General features: G+C 56.4%; 1 protein-coding gene across 2 annotated transcripts; it reads left to right on the top strand.

The window, feature by feature from the left end:
- The first annotated feature begins 1,149 nt into the window (after positions 1 to 1,149).
- Positions 1,150 to 14,222, top strand: ADISSP (adipose secreted signaling protein). 2 transcript variants are annotated; one of them, XM_023737512.1, is made up of 6 exons: positions 1,150 to 1,229; positions 7,548 to 7,664; positions 9,053 to 9,195; positions 11,634 to 11,772; positions 12,698 to 12,820; positions 13,090 to 13,762. In XM_023737512.1, the coding sequence occupies exons 2-6, from the start codon at positions 7,646 to 7,648 to the stop codon at positions 13,188 to 13,190; spliced, it is 525 nt and encodes a 174-aa protein (XP_023593280.1). In that variant the 5' UTR covers positions 1,150 to 1,229; positions 7,548 to 7,645; the 3' UTR covers positions 13,191 to 13,762. The 2 variants fall into 2 exon arrangements, with proteins under 2 accessions (XP_023593280.1, XP_023593281.1); XM_023737513.1 differs by lacking the exon at positions 13,090 to 13,762 and adding an exon at positions 13,791 to 14,222 and having other exon boundaries at positions 1,157 to 1,229.
- The last annotated feature ends 1 nt before the right edge of the window (position 14,223 follows it).

Genomic DNA, 14,223 nt, shown 5'->3' with positions numbered 1-14,223 from the left:
ATCCAGAGGGTGGAAGCCTTGAGGGCTCCCCAAAGGCGGCAATCCCGGCCCTACTGAGAGGAAGTTGGCCCGCAGCCGCCCACGCCATCTCTCCCCTAGTCACGTTGGAAGGGGGGGAGCCCCGTGCTCTGCGCGGCTCCCGACTAGCACTTGGGAACCTGTCCACTGCAGGCGTAACCGGAGGGCGGGGTGGAGGGGTGGGCTCACGGATGGCCGGGCAGAGCTGCTGTTGGGACCCTTGAAGACCCGAGAACCACGCCTCTCGCTCCCTCGCCCGGTGGAGGCGCCCACATCTCACCTCGCGGAGCTGAGCAAGGAGCATCCCGCTGCCATGGCGACTGCCTCCATGGAAATTGAGAGCAGAGGCTGCGGTCCCCGGGGGCGCCCGCACAGTCTCTCCCAACTCCCACCCCGCGTGCTTTCTTTGTTCTAACGCTTATTCCGGGCCCGGCCGGGCTCCGAGGACGTGTGTCAGGTCCGCGCGGGAGCGCTTCCTCCAAGGCAGGGGTATGGGGTGGAGGCGGACGAAGCCAAGCGTCACGGGGAAGAATGGAGGGTTCCTTAGGGCTTGGACAGGACCTAGTGATGTCGGCATCAATTGCCGATGAGGGCGTGGGAGCCTAGGGAGAAAGGCGACGTTCCTCTGAGCCTAACATTTCCGCCCAAGCTTTGCCTGACTGCCGCCCGAGGGTACAGTGTCCATAGAGGGCAACCCCCAAGTTGAGGCCAAGGCAGGAGGTGCAAACTCCACCGCCGTAGGTGGGGACGGGGGCGGGGCATACCCGAGACGCTCCTCCCTCCTTTCCTCTGCCGCTCCTGGCCCCAGGCCAAGTCAAGACAGCCCGGCTGTCTTCATCGCGAGAATTCTCCGAGCTCTGGTTGGCTCGGACTCGCATAGCGCAGCCGCGGGGCCCCCTGCAAGTCACTCTGGCAGTATATCGCCTGTTGGCGGTTCTCTGGCGCCTGCTTATTGGTCGGCAGAGGCTCTCGCCCCACCCCCTCGGGCCCACCAATGGGCTGAGGAGGAGGCGTGCCGGTGAGGCAGGAGGAGCGGCGCCAGCCTGCCTGCTCCAGCTCTGTGTTGGGCGGTCGCCGCCGCCGCCGCCGTCGTCCTTGCCCAGCCGAGCCCCGGGGTGCGCCCCACTCGGTGAGACTGACCCTCCTCAGCCGCCTGCAGGTTCCGCCTCGCTCGCCGAGATCCCCTCCCGGTCCCGGCCCCGTCCCAGGCAGTAGGTACTGGGACTCCATCGGCCGTGGGGGAAGGACTGGGGAAGGACTGGGGTAGGGGGGCTCCGTTGTGGGGGCTAGACTCTGGAGAGCTTCCCCGGCCCCTGAGGTGGGGAGATGGCGGGACCTGGAGACGTGGGTTAGTTGGTGGGGCAGGGGTGTTCTCCGCGGGGCGCTGTCGGGGGTCAAGTGTGTCACAGTGAGGGCAGGGGCGTAATGGGGTCAGCATCGACACCCCCCCCTGCCATTGCCACCGTCTCTCTGAGTGACCTTGGACGAGTAGCCCCTCTGCGCCTTGAGCCTCCAGGGTCTCGGCACCCCTAAGGAGGGGGGCGGTGTTGTCGGGGAGTGCGAGCTCCCGAGACTCCTGCGTCAGGCGAGGTGAAGGTGGGGAGCGTCCAGGATTATCTCTGAGGGACAGAGCTGCTGCCTCGCAGGGGTGTAATGAGGGGACGTCCAGCCGCGTCCGTCTCCGAGAAGATGAGAATGGGGCTGAATGGGAGCGCCACACCCACCGGGATGGCGGCGGGAGAGGAGAGGATACAGGGTCCTACGTCCAGGCTCCTGGTGCCACTGCGGGCTTGGCGGCCACCTCCCCTGTGTCATGCAGCAGGAGGGATTCGATTTAGGTTCTGGAGCTGTGTTACAGTTAGTGAGCAGGGGTTCTGCTGGACCGAGGAGAGGCTTCAGGTTCCTTTCCTCTTGAATCTTGGCATTGGGGAGTGGGGTTAGGGCGTTTCTCTGCCCCAGGGGATGAGGAAGGTCAGAGGCAGCAGTTCCCCCCTACCCCCTGGCCTGGCCTCTACTTCTTGGGGCCACAGGGTCACAGGCCTAGGGAAGGGCCTGGGTGGGGCAGGCAGTCTGGAGGCTAGAGGAGTCTAATCACCCTCTAGCTGAGGTTGTGTGTATGAGGAGATGGAGGACATGCTGGACAGAGGAGGGCAGCACTTCTCAGGAAGACAGGAGGGTGTGGGGTGGCGAGATCCCTTCCCCAGTTCAAGCCCCCCCCCCCGCACCCCACCTTTAGTGAGAGACAGAACACCCATACTTATCCTTGCACCCTTGGCCTGACTGGAGGGAAGGGGAAATGGGGTCGCATCAAGACTGAGTTGATGTGAAGCCTCCACAGCCACACCTGACCTCCAGCCTTGGTTTTCCAGGCCTTGTTCTAGGTATGCAGGGCCCCAGTTATGTGCCCAGTCTGATATCAGGTCCTGGGAGTCAGGTGGTCACTGTGACCATGTCTCAAGGCCTCAGTGGGCAGTGTTCCTTTTACAGGCCTGAGATTTAATGTGAGGCTGGATGGAGCTTCTGCTGGACTGAGTGCTTGAGGCTGGGGGGTGGGGGGTGGGGAGGGTGGAAGGTTATAGAGTTCCTAGCCCAAAGTCCTTGGAACAGGTTGAGAATGGGGATTGAGGAATGAATGAGGAACAAGACCTTGAGAAGTTGGGGGCATGCCCCAACCACACAACAGGGGGGAGGGCAATCTGGGCTGGCCCTGTGATGCCTTGGTTTGGGAGCTGCCTCTGGGGCAGAGAGGTGGTGTGGGGAGTACAGCTACAGGGATGGGTGGCAGATTCTGGAGCACTGCTTTGTTGTGGATAGACTGTTGTGGCTTTAGCCCTTCCTCCAATCTGCAGCCTTGGGCTCCAGATTGGGACAGCCTGGAGTAGCAGCTAGCGCCCTCCAGGGCTAGCGTCTAGGGTGCTGAGAACTCTAGGTTCCTGTGTGACCATTCATCTATCTGCCCACTTGCCATGCCCCTGGGCCTGTTTCTTAGGCCAGAGGCTCCACTGGGCCTGGCTGAGCCCTGCCTGGGCTGTGTAGCCTGGAAGCAGCCTTTCTTTTCTAAAGCTCTCTGTCCTCCAGAGAAAGTTCCCCCATTTTCCCTGAGAGCAACTGAGAGCAAAAGAAGCCCTTAAGGCCCTTGTCCCAACTTTCCAGCCCTCCCTATCCTGTGACTGTTTAGGGGTCCCACCCTTGACCTGTTGACAGCCCATCAAAGGAGGGGGTGGTTGTCATGTTTTGCTTTGTTTTTTTTGAAGGTGGCATTATATTCCTTCCCGGTGGCATTTCCCAGGATGCACATTCTCCACGTCTTCCTTGTGATCAGGGCAGAGGGTGGGGAGCCTGGATGATACGTGGATCCCCTCTGGTTGGGAGGAACCTTCTCTCTGGCCCTTGCTGGGGGCCTGGTTGGCCAGGAGTGGGGAGGGCAGGAGGAGAGAAGGAGGAGGGAGGTCTTCTCAACCCTTGGGCTGTTTTCTGAGAAGGCTGAAGTCCCTGGAGCCTACCCTGCGGGCCCTTCCCGGCTGTTCCAGGAACTGCCTGAAGCACCTCTGCCAGTGCCTCCCTGAAATTGCTGTTGCTTCAGAAACCAGGCCTTTGGGGCTTTGCTTTTGCAGAGGTGGGCGGATGAGCTGGGGGTGTGTGTTGTTATAGAGTTTCAGGTACCAGCTCTATTTGCCGCGCCCTATGTGTTAGTGTTCTCCAAGCCCTGTGAGGAAGAGGCCGCTGCTTACTCCTGTGTTACAGATGAGGAAACAGGTACAGAAAAGTGAAGGAATTTGCCCCCAGTCATGCAGCCAGCAAGGGGCAGAGTCTGAATTTGAACCAAGACTGCTGGGCTCTGGAGCCCATGCTCCTGATCATCTCCCTGTTACCTGGGGGTGGAGGTGGGGAGGGACTGCGTGACTTGGGTCAAGCTGAGGATTTGGCTGGCACAGGAGGAGGCCGGAGGCAGGTCCAGGCTTCGGGTTGCTTGGGACCTAGTGGTTACCTGGACAAGACTGCAGCAGGGAGACGTCCACTCCTTCTTTTCCAGCTTCTGATGAAGAGCTGTGTGTGGACAAGGGGCCAATGATTGGCAAGTCCCTTTGCTGCAAAAGGAGGTTTGGTTTTCTAGCCTTCTGGAGTCCCTGGGTGGTACAAATGGTTAAATTCTTGACTACTAACGGACAGGTTCTCGGTTTGAACCTACCCAGAGGTGCCTCGAAGGAAAGGCCTGGTGATCTGCTTCTGAAAGGTCATAGTCCTGAAAACCCCACGGAGCACAGTTCTTCATGAGTTTCCATGAGTCAGAATTGACTAGAAGGCAACTGGTTTGGTATTTCTCGTTTTAGGCTCCTGAATTCTGTTGCCGCCCCCCCGCCCCCGCCCCGGCTTCTCACTACGAGGGTTACAGGCAGTTCCTGAGTGCTTGCTCCATACCGAGTGCTGGGTGCTCTGCATGAGATGCTGGTCGTGCCTTTAGTGGGCTCTCAGGCTCTGTAGCAAGGCCAGAAGGATGTCCAGTGGGGGATGACACTGAGGACAGCACGAAGAGTGCCCTCAAGGGCAGGGTTGACTGAGAGAGTGGGACGGGGGTTCCTCTTCCAGAGGGTCTCATCTGACCATGCCACATCTGGCTGCAGGCCAGGCCAAGGCTGCTCCCCTTATTTGGCTATTCATTCATCACATTTTACTAGACACAGCTGCTCCTTTCTAGGCATGCACTGGGTGCCGGGCACACAGGGTTTGGCAAAAACACAGTCTCTACTCTTGTAAGCTGGAGAAAATAGTATCATATGATCTTAGAAGTGAGGAGGCGGATCCTTTAAAGAGTCAGGCTTATCCTGGGTTGAAGGAGCTTCCCTAGAAAAGTGATGTTGGGGTTGAGGCCTGGGTGGGAGGCAGGATTGTTACTGGCAGAGGGGATGGCCTGATGGTCTGGGCAAAGGCAGGCCAGGGCTTGAATTTTGGTCTCTAAGAGCAGTGGGGTTGAGGGGAAAGACAGAGCAGGGCCCTGCATGTGCAGGGTCAGAGTGTTTTATGAAACGAAACCCCGGGAGCCTTTGTTCAGCAGCTGCTGGTTAAGAGTTTCGCCCAGGAAGTGTCCTGGGTGATAGGGGGTCTTGTGAACATTGGGTTGTGTCTCCCCTATGGCTGGAGGGATGTGGCTAGAATGGCCTCTCTACAAGGGCTTGGAGCCCCTGTGCTTGGCCATTTGTCACATGCTGAGTCCACAGCTTCAGGAGGTGGCCGGAGCAGGTGAGGTGAGAGTGGCAGCTGCTCTCCAAGGGCCAGGCTTCCTGGGGACAAGCCCAACATTCCAGGGCTGTCCTTTTGTGGACTGACCCTGGAGGTGAGTGGAGGTGGACTTCCGTTGCTTGCACCCTGGACTGAGGCCTGGGAGCTAGCCCCTAAGGGGAGGGTGCTGGCCTGGGGCTGTTCCTGCCCTGGCTGATTGGCCTTCCTTGCACCTCCTTGGGCCTCTTCCTGCTAAGGGGCTCCTGCTACGGAAGCCCTTTGCCCTGTCCACGAGGCAGAGCTTGAGCCTGGTAGGCAACTCTGGCATTAGGAAATGGGGAGAGAGGTGAGACCACGCATCTCCAAATACTTCAGTCTGTATCTCTGAAAGATAAGGGTATATTTTCCTACATAATAACAATTCTATTATCTCAACTAATAAAATCAACTCTTACTTCCTAATATTATCCAATATCTAGTCTTGTTCACATTTCCTGATTATCCTTCAAATGTCTTTTTTTATAAGTAGTTTGTCAGAACCTCTGTCTTCCATTTATTAATATTCTTGCAATTGATGTGGTGGAAAAAACAGGTCAGTTGTCCTGTAAAATAACCTGTCTTCTTGGTCTCCTAAATGTGTTAATCTAGAACTAGGGTTGCCAAATTTCTGTGAAAGGCCAGATAGTGAATATTTCAGGCTTTATAGGCTACATGGTCTCTGTTGCAACTACTCAAAGTAGTTTTGCTTTAGCACAAAAGCAGCCACAGACAATATGTGAACAAATGAATGTGACTGTTTTCCAATAAAGTTTTATTAAAAAGAAACAACAGGCGGTAGACCTACAGACCGAAGTTTGCCAGTTGCCTTTCTTGAACAAACCTCTCCCGCCCTTATTTTAATTCTTGCAATTTGGGGAAAAAAAAAAAAAATCAGGTCCGTTATCCTGTAGAATATTCTGCCTTCTGGGTTTGTCGCTTTGCTTTCTCATGGATGCATTTAATTTGTTCTACTAGCCTCTATATTTCTGGTAAACAGGACGTTGGAGTTACAGGCTTCGTTAGACTGAGCTTAAACATTTTTGGCCTGAGAACCTTATCAGTGATGCTGTGACTCCATGCTGCACCACAGCGGGAGGCATCAGTGTGTCAGGTTGTCCCACTGCAAGTGAAGCTGAGATTGATCACTGCCTTTCTGGGTGATGTCATATCCCTCCATTGTAAACTTGTTAGTCCCCTAAGGAACCTCAGCTCATCTGTGAGAATCGACTCAGCTGTTGACCATTCAGCTCTGTGGTTTAGCATTCCCAGCCTCTAGCATTTGTTTCTTTAGGGATTATAGAATGACTTTGCAGTAGGTCATTCCTTTGTCATTTAGTAGCAAGAATTCTGTAAAGAAGGACTTTCCCTCGATCACCAGGGCGATTTGGTTACAGGAAAGGCCAAGAGGCACGCGGAATCATTTCTCTTTAATTGCCAGTTTTCAGAGTGGAGAATTAGGGCATTGCTACCGTCAGTGGTAACAAATGAGGCTTTGGGTTTGTTTGTTTGTTTTGCTTTCTCTCTTCTTTTTTTATAACCATTGTGAATGCTCTGATTTCATGTATTCCGTCTGTGTCCGTCATTTGCACTTGTTGTTCTGTTTGATGCTCAGATGGTCCCAGCTCAGCCCATCGGAGCCCAGGCTGCTCACAGGCCTCCCGGGGCCCCTCCCACTGCCCCTGCACTGAGACGCCTGTTCTGTGTATGGCCCTGATTGCCAGGAGGGAAAGCTCCAAGGACACGGTGGATCTTGTGCACTCCCTCATTTGTGATCCCCACCAACCTTCCTGACTCTGACCTGGGCCCAGCTGCACTAGGTGTGTGACCTGAATGACATGACTTCTGGCTACAGGACTGTACAGCCTGTGTGTCTGGGCTGGGCCAGCCCTTGGGGTCATCAGTGCCAGAAATGGCCCTTGGAAAGTGTCAGTGAAGTGTCCTCCTTTGCAGGTTGCCTGCCCTGCCAGTCTCAGGCAGGCTAGGGCACAGGAGTCCTGTGCTGGTGCTTTGGCACCCAGAAGCTGCCGTTCAGCACATGCTGACAGGTTCTGGTCATTAGGGTGTCAGGCAGGGGTGAGGGCTCTTGGTGAATTCTGGGGCTGGGTTGGAGGAGTGGGGTCGGGGGAGGGACAGAGGCCCTCTGTACTAGAGGGTGTGGGCTGCTGTGAGCAGCAGGGGCTTGGATCTTCCCTAAGGGGACACCCTGTGCTTTCCCCCAGCTATGGGCCCATGGGTGGTCCTGACCCCTGCCCTCCCCTCCCCTCATTTTTCAGGCCCCTGCTGGTGTCCCTGGAGCATGGGAGGCTGCTGAGTTTGAGTGGCGGTGTCCAGCAGGAGCTGCGTGTCTTGCCCTGTGGCAGGGAGGGCGTCCATGGCTGCAGCCAACAAGAGTGAGTGACCTTCTGGCCTGGCAGGAGCTTACATGAGGGCTTCCAACAGGCCTGGTGGGAGGGGACATTGTTGCATGTGGGGCCTGTGTCAGCTGTGTGTGTGTGTCTGAATGTGCCAGTGTTTGTGCCAGGTCCCACCTGGAGCTGACCTAAGCCCTAGCAGGGAACCCTGGGGATGCCTGCTGGCCCCTTGGTGCATGGGCCTATGCAGGTGTGTGTCCTTGTGTCCCAGTGTTCCAGCCTCTCTGTCCCACTGTGGGAGTGGGGGACAAGGGGGTCCGTGGTGAGCGCTGACGCTGACAAGGTGGGCCAGGCACAGCAGGCTGTGGAAGGCAGTTTGGATGTCATTCAAGAGTCTAGAGGGCTAATGGAGGGGTTTAGGCGGAGGAGACTTAGTAAGACTTGAGTGTCAGGTCTGTGGGGCTCAGCAGACTGTAGAACTGCCAGGCTGGCCTCCCTGGAGCCAGGCTGGCCCCCCTAGGTCCAAGAACCCAGGCCAAGGTTGGCGTAGGCCCTCCCACCAAAAGGACTCTGGGCAGGGCTCTTGGGAAGCCTAGGGCTGAAAGGCTGCCCCAGCCCAGCCCCCCATCCAGCTTAGGCCCTTAGCCCTGGACTCTGCCCATCTATCCCCCGCCCTTCATGGCCTTGGAGAAGCTGACCTATCTCAGGAGCATCCAAGGGGCTTGATGGGGAATTAAGCAGAAGGGTATCTTGGAGGGGCCTTCCCTGGGAGAGGGGTCTGGGAGGCTTCTCTGGGTCCTTCCTTCTTACCTGCTAGTGATCAGTGGTGTGCTGTAGTGACATCTGTAGTCTCCTGGTGGGTGAGTGCATGTTTTGACCCCCTTTGTTTCTCTTACCCTCGGGCAGATCCCATAGAACATGGTCCTGCTTCTTCCCTTGTCCCCATGGTTGGGGTCATCAGGAGAGGCAGACAGGGCCTCATGCACTGACAGACCTGGGAGAGAAAGCCCCAGTGCTGGGGAGCTTGGCACTGTGACAGAGAGCACTGGTCTGGGGATCCAGAGGCCTGGGGCCAAGTCCTGCATGCCTGGGGTTTGGTGGGAATCTAGGGGACTGTCCCTTCCAGTCTCTGGCTTCAGCTTCATCCTTCCTAAGTGAGGGGTCATATTAACCAATCCCTGAATCCCCTCCTCCCACTCACTCTTGGTGGGAATTTTTTCTGGGAGGACTTGGCAGATAGGGCTTAGGTAGGGGGCGTCAAACCTCATGATCCCCAGGGCCCAGTCGGGAGGTAGCCTAGCCCTGAGAGGAGCCCAGCCAATGGGTGCTGGGTGATATCAAGGGCAGTCGGGGTGGTGGTGAGGGGGAGTATTTTCCAGGGGACAGGTGAAGCCAGCAACCCCTGGAGCCCTCTCCCATGCTCCTAGGCAACAAGCCCAGAGTCCGGAGTATCCGCTTTGCGGCAGGCCATGATGCAGAAGGCTCCCACAGCCACGTCCACTTTGATGAGAAGCTGCACGATTCGGTGGTCATGGTCACCCAGGAGAGTGACAGCAGCTTTCTTGTCAAGGTACGTGCACACTTCGTCCATCGTTAGCCCTACTCCTTCCATCCCCTCCCAGATCGACCTGGTTCCCCTGGGCCTGTCTGTCCCGTTTCCTCTAGACTGGGTTCATAGGCACATCTTTGCCTCTCCTTGGGCCTTGGTTTCCTTATCTGCAGAATGGGGGTGGTGAGGTTTCAATGAGATGAGAACATTTCGAATGTTACTGCAGTCGAGGCGAGCAGAGCTGTTTCCATCAGCATCATCTGGGCAGCAGCCATGGAAGGCGGACATCCAGGCTGTGGTGCGCCAGGCCTGGGTTCAGGTCCAGGCCTGCCATTCTGATGCTGTGGCCATAGGCAGGTTGTCTGTTTCCTCTTCTGTAAAGTGGAGTTGATGTGAGGATGAAATGGAAGACTATATGTGTGTGAGGTGTGGTTATTGTTGACAATTATGGTGATAACAAGGTGTGACTTTATTCACCCTCTTTGCCAAATCTCTGGCCGATGTGGGCTCTTTGCGGTAGTATTTATCACCCCTAAGTTGTCTGCTTGGTGGCGCAATCACTTCTAGTGGCCACACCTCATACATCCTCCAGTGTGGCTCCTCCAACTTCTGGGACACTGTTGGATTCTACATCCACTTGGAAGAGGCAGGAGGGAGTCTCTGGAAGGATGGGTTGGGAGTTAAGTGGGGAGCGAGCCCTCCGATTGGTCAGTAAACCACAGGCCCAGAGTTGAGCAGTGTGCCTTGAGGGAGGGGGGAAATCTGTCCATCAAGACGGCCCTGAGGAGGGGTTTGCTGCCCTGCTCGGAAAGGAGCCCAGGTTTGTACCCATTTCTGCCGAACTCTAAAATCCTTGCTCTTTCTCCTACAGCCGACAACTTCCCCAAGGGAATAAATGGAATGAACCAAAAACAAAAATAGCTTCCCCCCTGATTGCAAAATCCATTCATGTCTATTAGAGAAAATTTGGAACACACAGAAAAATATAAAGAAATTTAAAAAGTACCCACAATCCTGCTATCTAGAAATAACTGTGACTTATTTTTATATGTGTCATTCCAGCTTTTTTTTCAATGCCTGTATAGAACTTGTATATGCTTTAAAAAACCAAAAACTGGTCTCACGGTGTCTATGCTGTGTTTGGTTTGCTTCTATTATGAACCATCTCCTATCTGTGTCAGTGAATAATTTTTCATGAGATTTTACAACTGCCTGGCATTCCACTAGATGTATCATCATTGATTTAGCTGGTCTCCTACTCTTGGGTGTTAGCAGTTATTTTTGTTTTTCTCTGTTATAAATATGGCAAGGATGAGTATTTGTTGGCACATCTCTGAGTATTTCCCCAGGAAAATTGTGCAAATGGTATAGCTGGGTTACAGGGTAGACACAGCTGGCAGGTACAAGCAGGAAGCCCTCCTGAGAGGTGTGCCCTCAGAGTGTGAGGGGGCCACATGAACTGAGACTTATAATGCCGTGACCTCAGCCTGGTCCCTTGGAAGGCTAAATGCTCCAGGCAGCCAGTCCCAGCCCCTGAGCTGTCAGCAGGAGTGTATGTGCACATGGGAGCTGGGAGTGCAGCATGTGCACCCCATGGCTCGTGGGCTGGCTCTCCGCTCAGCCTCCCCACTCAGCAGCCACCCTGGCTTGTAACCCTTCACATGACTGGAGTTTCCAAGGATGGCATCTGTCCCCAGAGGGCATCGTTTGCTAAGCACTGTGTATGAGCAACAGAAATTACTTGGGCCGTGAGTAGGGGCCGTTGGGCACAGTGAGCCTTTGAGTGGGTGGGGAGGCATCTGTGTTCATGTGCCAGCAGGGTAGGCAGGAGCCTGGGTTGATGGCTGGTGCCAGGCCCGTGGGTCTGCTCTGGACTGATAACAGCTGGTCTAGTGTTTGTTTTTCTAATTCCATCTCATCCCTCTGTTGCCTGGTGTCTCCACATGTGTGACTAGAGGACCAGCGTCCGTGATCCTGGGCTGTTGGCTCTGGCAGGCACTGGTGTATATGTGGGGGGCAGATGAATGACATGTGTCATGGGACTTTGGGCAATGGCTGGTGCCTTGCTGTGTGCCATGAGAGGTGGGATTGGCCAAGAGGTCCAGAGGGACTCTACCCTGTCGTGTTGTGTGGCCTCTAGCCAGTCATTTCCTGGCTTCCAGTTTTTCGTCTATAAAATGGGCCACTGAGGAGCTGTGGGCCAGTGAGAAGTGGGTGCTGAGGAGTGTGCTGGCTGAGCTGTGGGGATGAGGCCCTCAGGGGAAAGGGGTTCTGTCAACAGGCCTGGAGCCATCGGGCTGGGGGTGTGGGCCAGCTGGGGTGACGGAGTGAGTAGCTCCCTCAGGATCTCCAGGGAAGCAGGTCTTCAGGCCCACGAGGATCATTGGTGACATGACCTGGGCGGGCCCTGGGGGAGGCAGCAAGTGTAATTGCCTCCCTCCCCGCCCCTCCTGCTGCAGGTTGGCTTCCTGAAGATCCTGCACAGGTATGAGATTACCTTCACCCTGCCTCCAGTGCGCAGGCTGAGCAAGGATGTCCGTGAGGCACCTGTCCCCAGCCTGCACCTCAAGCTTCTCAGCGTCATGCCCATCCCAGAAGGTGCGACCCCTCCCTGGGCTGCTAAAGTCCTGCCTTCTCCCGCAGGGCCGGGTGGGAGTGGGAGTGAGAACCTAGGGCACTTCCTCCCCATCTAGGGCTGACGGACAGCTCAGCAGTGGACACGGTGCCTCTTTGTGGCCTCACAGTGTGGCATCTTGCCAGGTCCCATGCCCAGCCTACCTCACTCCCTGGACAGAAGTCCCAGGCTTACACTGTAGGCCTGCCTCTGTCCCTCCTGTGCTGTCTACCTCAGTGGGATGATGGGAGCACCGAGGAGCTGGCATTGGCCTCCAGCCCACCCTCCTGCCTTGCCCCTAAAGAAACACCTGCTGGAGCCTTAGGAACTTTGAGTGGCTAACTCCTAACGCCTGCCAGCCCTGGGCCTTTGGCTTGGCACTGCTTCCCCCTACTCTACAGGCCTTGGTCCCTGGACCCCACCCCCCGCTGCAATCTGGCAGAGGCTAAGGTGTCAGCTTGGCAGCATGCCACCCAGAGCAGCCCCAGCTTCTGTTTCACACCCCACCCCCTCCTTGTGGTTTTGCCCTTGTTCTTCAGTAGATTGAGCAAGACTCCTTAGGCCTTTGCCTCTGCTGCCTGATCCACTCAAGGTCTGCCCAAGAGCCCAGCCTTCCTCCCCATCACCCCCACTACCTGCCTTCCTTTGAGGGGTGAGGGGGAAGCAGCGGGTCCTCCTGGAAGCCCAAGTTTTGTTGGCTTCACCCTTGGAGCCACATGGAACCCACCGAGGAAGGGAAAGTTCCCCAGGCCTGTTGGGGGAGGGGTGTTCTCTGGGCTCCCAAGTTTCCATCCTTACTCCTTTCAAGGAGGTTCGGGCATGTCTTGGTGATGGGTGGGGGTCAGTGAGTGCTGGTGGCAGGGGTGGGGGGCTGTGGGGTGCTGATCACCCGCCCCCACCCCTGGGTAGGTTATAGCATCAAGTGTGAGTACTCAGCGCACAAGGAGGGCGTCCTCAAGGAGGAGATGCTCCTAGCCTGCGAGGGCGGCACTGGCGCTTGTGTGCGCGTGACAGTGCAGGCACGCGTCATGGGTGAGAGTGGGTACCTGGCAGACCCGGGGTGGTGGGGTGCGGGTCTGGCTACAGGAGGGAGAGGCAAGCTTGGTGAGAGGGGCTTCTGCCCTCCTCCAGGGGAGCCCAGTTCTAAAAAGGGATCCTTTCTCAGGCCCTTGGTTCCAAACCTCCTTGGTGGGTTCCCCCCAACTGAGCCCTGAGGAAAGGGGTGGGGTCCCCCCAGTGGGTTGCATGGGTGGGGCCAGGGGCACAGCACAGTGACCAGCCTCCCTTCCTGGGCCACGTAGACCGGCACCACGGCACACCCATGCTGCTGGACGGTGTCAAGTGTGTGGGCGCTGAGCTGGAATACGACTCGGAGCACAGCGACTGGCACGGCTTCGACTGAGGCCTGTGCCCCCGCCTGTCATGAGGCCCCTCAGCCTTAATTCCCACCTCGTCTCCCCGCCGTGCTGCTGGTGTGGCTTCCTCGCCCCTCCCCAGCGTGGGCGTGGGGGCAGAGTGTCCAGGGGCCTCCAAGCCGAGGTTTCGCCCACGCCTCTCACCTCTGCCTTCATTCATGCCACCGCCCTGCCTCTCCTGCGGCCTCCTCTCCCACTTCCTCCTCTCCGTGTGCCTCAGTCTCCTGCCTGAAGAAATGGATTGAGCCCCCAAGGAGGCTATCTGAGGAGGGGAGGGAGAAGGCCAGGGGTGGGTTCTACCTCCCCCCACCCTAAGCCATAGGGGCTCCAGCCAGGGCTGGGGAGAGGAGGGAGCTGGCTCTGGGATGTCGTTGTTCCTGTTACTGTTGCTGCTGTCTCGCTTTAGCTGCCTCTCCTGCTCCTCTCTTCCCGACTGCTGTCCACGCTGAGTGGGAGGGAAGTGCAGTCCCCAGCCCTTACCCCTTAGGTCTGTGTTACTTGGTTTTTAAACTACTGGTCGGGATAAAACCCTAAAGAAATAAAATTTACAGTGGATACCAGAGGCCAGCTGGACTTTTGTTTTCCAGGACCCTGAGAATGCTCAACTCTTCACAGATGGGCCAAGGAACAGAATTTGGTAAACTCATTCTTTCAGGAGACTAGAGCACTGCATGGTGTTACAGCACCTACCTCCAACGGTGGTACGCACAGGTGGTAGCATGTCAGGTCTGGGAATAGTTGCCAAGCCAATTACAGCGTTTGGATGGGGAGGGGCTTCCTGCCCCAGGCCAGCTGTTGTTAGGTGCTTTGAGTCGATCTAGACTCATAGTGACCCCATGTGATGGAGTAGAACCACCCCATAGAGTTTTCTAGGCTGTAACCTTTATGGGAGCAGATCATCAGGTCTTTCTCTTGCGGAGCCACTGGATGAGTTCGAAACACCAATCTTTCAGTTAGCAGCCAAGCTTAACTGGTGCACCACCAGGGTTGAGAGGTCTTACAGAGTTGAGGAGTTCTATT

This window comes from Trichechus manatus, unplaced genomic scaffold (assembly GCF_000243295.1).
Source record: "Trichechus manatus latirostris isolate Lorelei unplaced genomic scaffold, TriManLat1.0 scaffold00104, whole genome shotgun sequence".
Classification (NCBI taxonomy): domain Eukaryota; kingdom Metazoa; phylum Chordata; class Mammalia; order Sirenia; family Trichechidae; genus Trichechus; species Trichechus manatus.
This window is presented reverse-complemented; position numbering and strand designations above follow the sequence as displayed.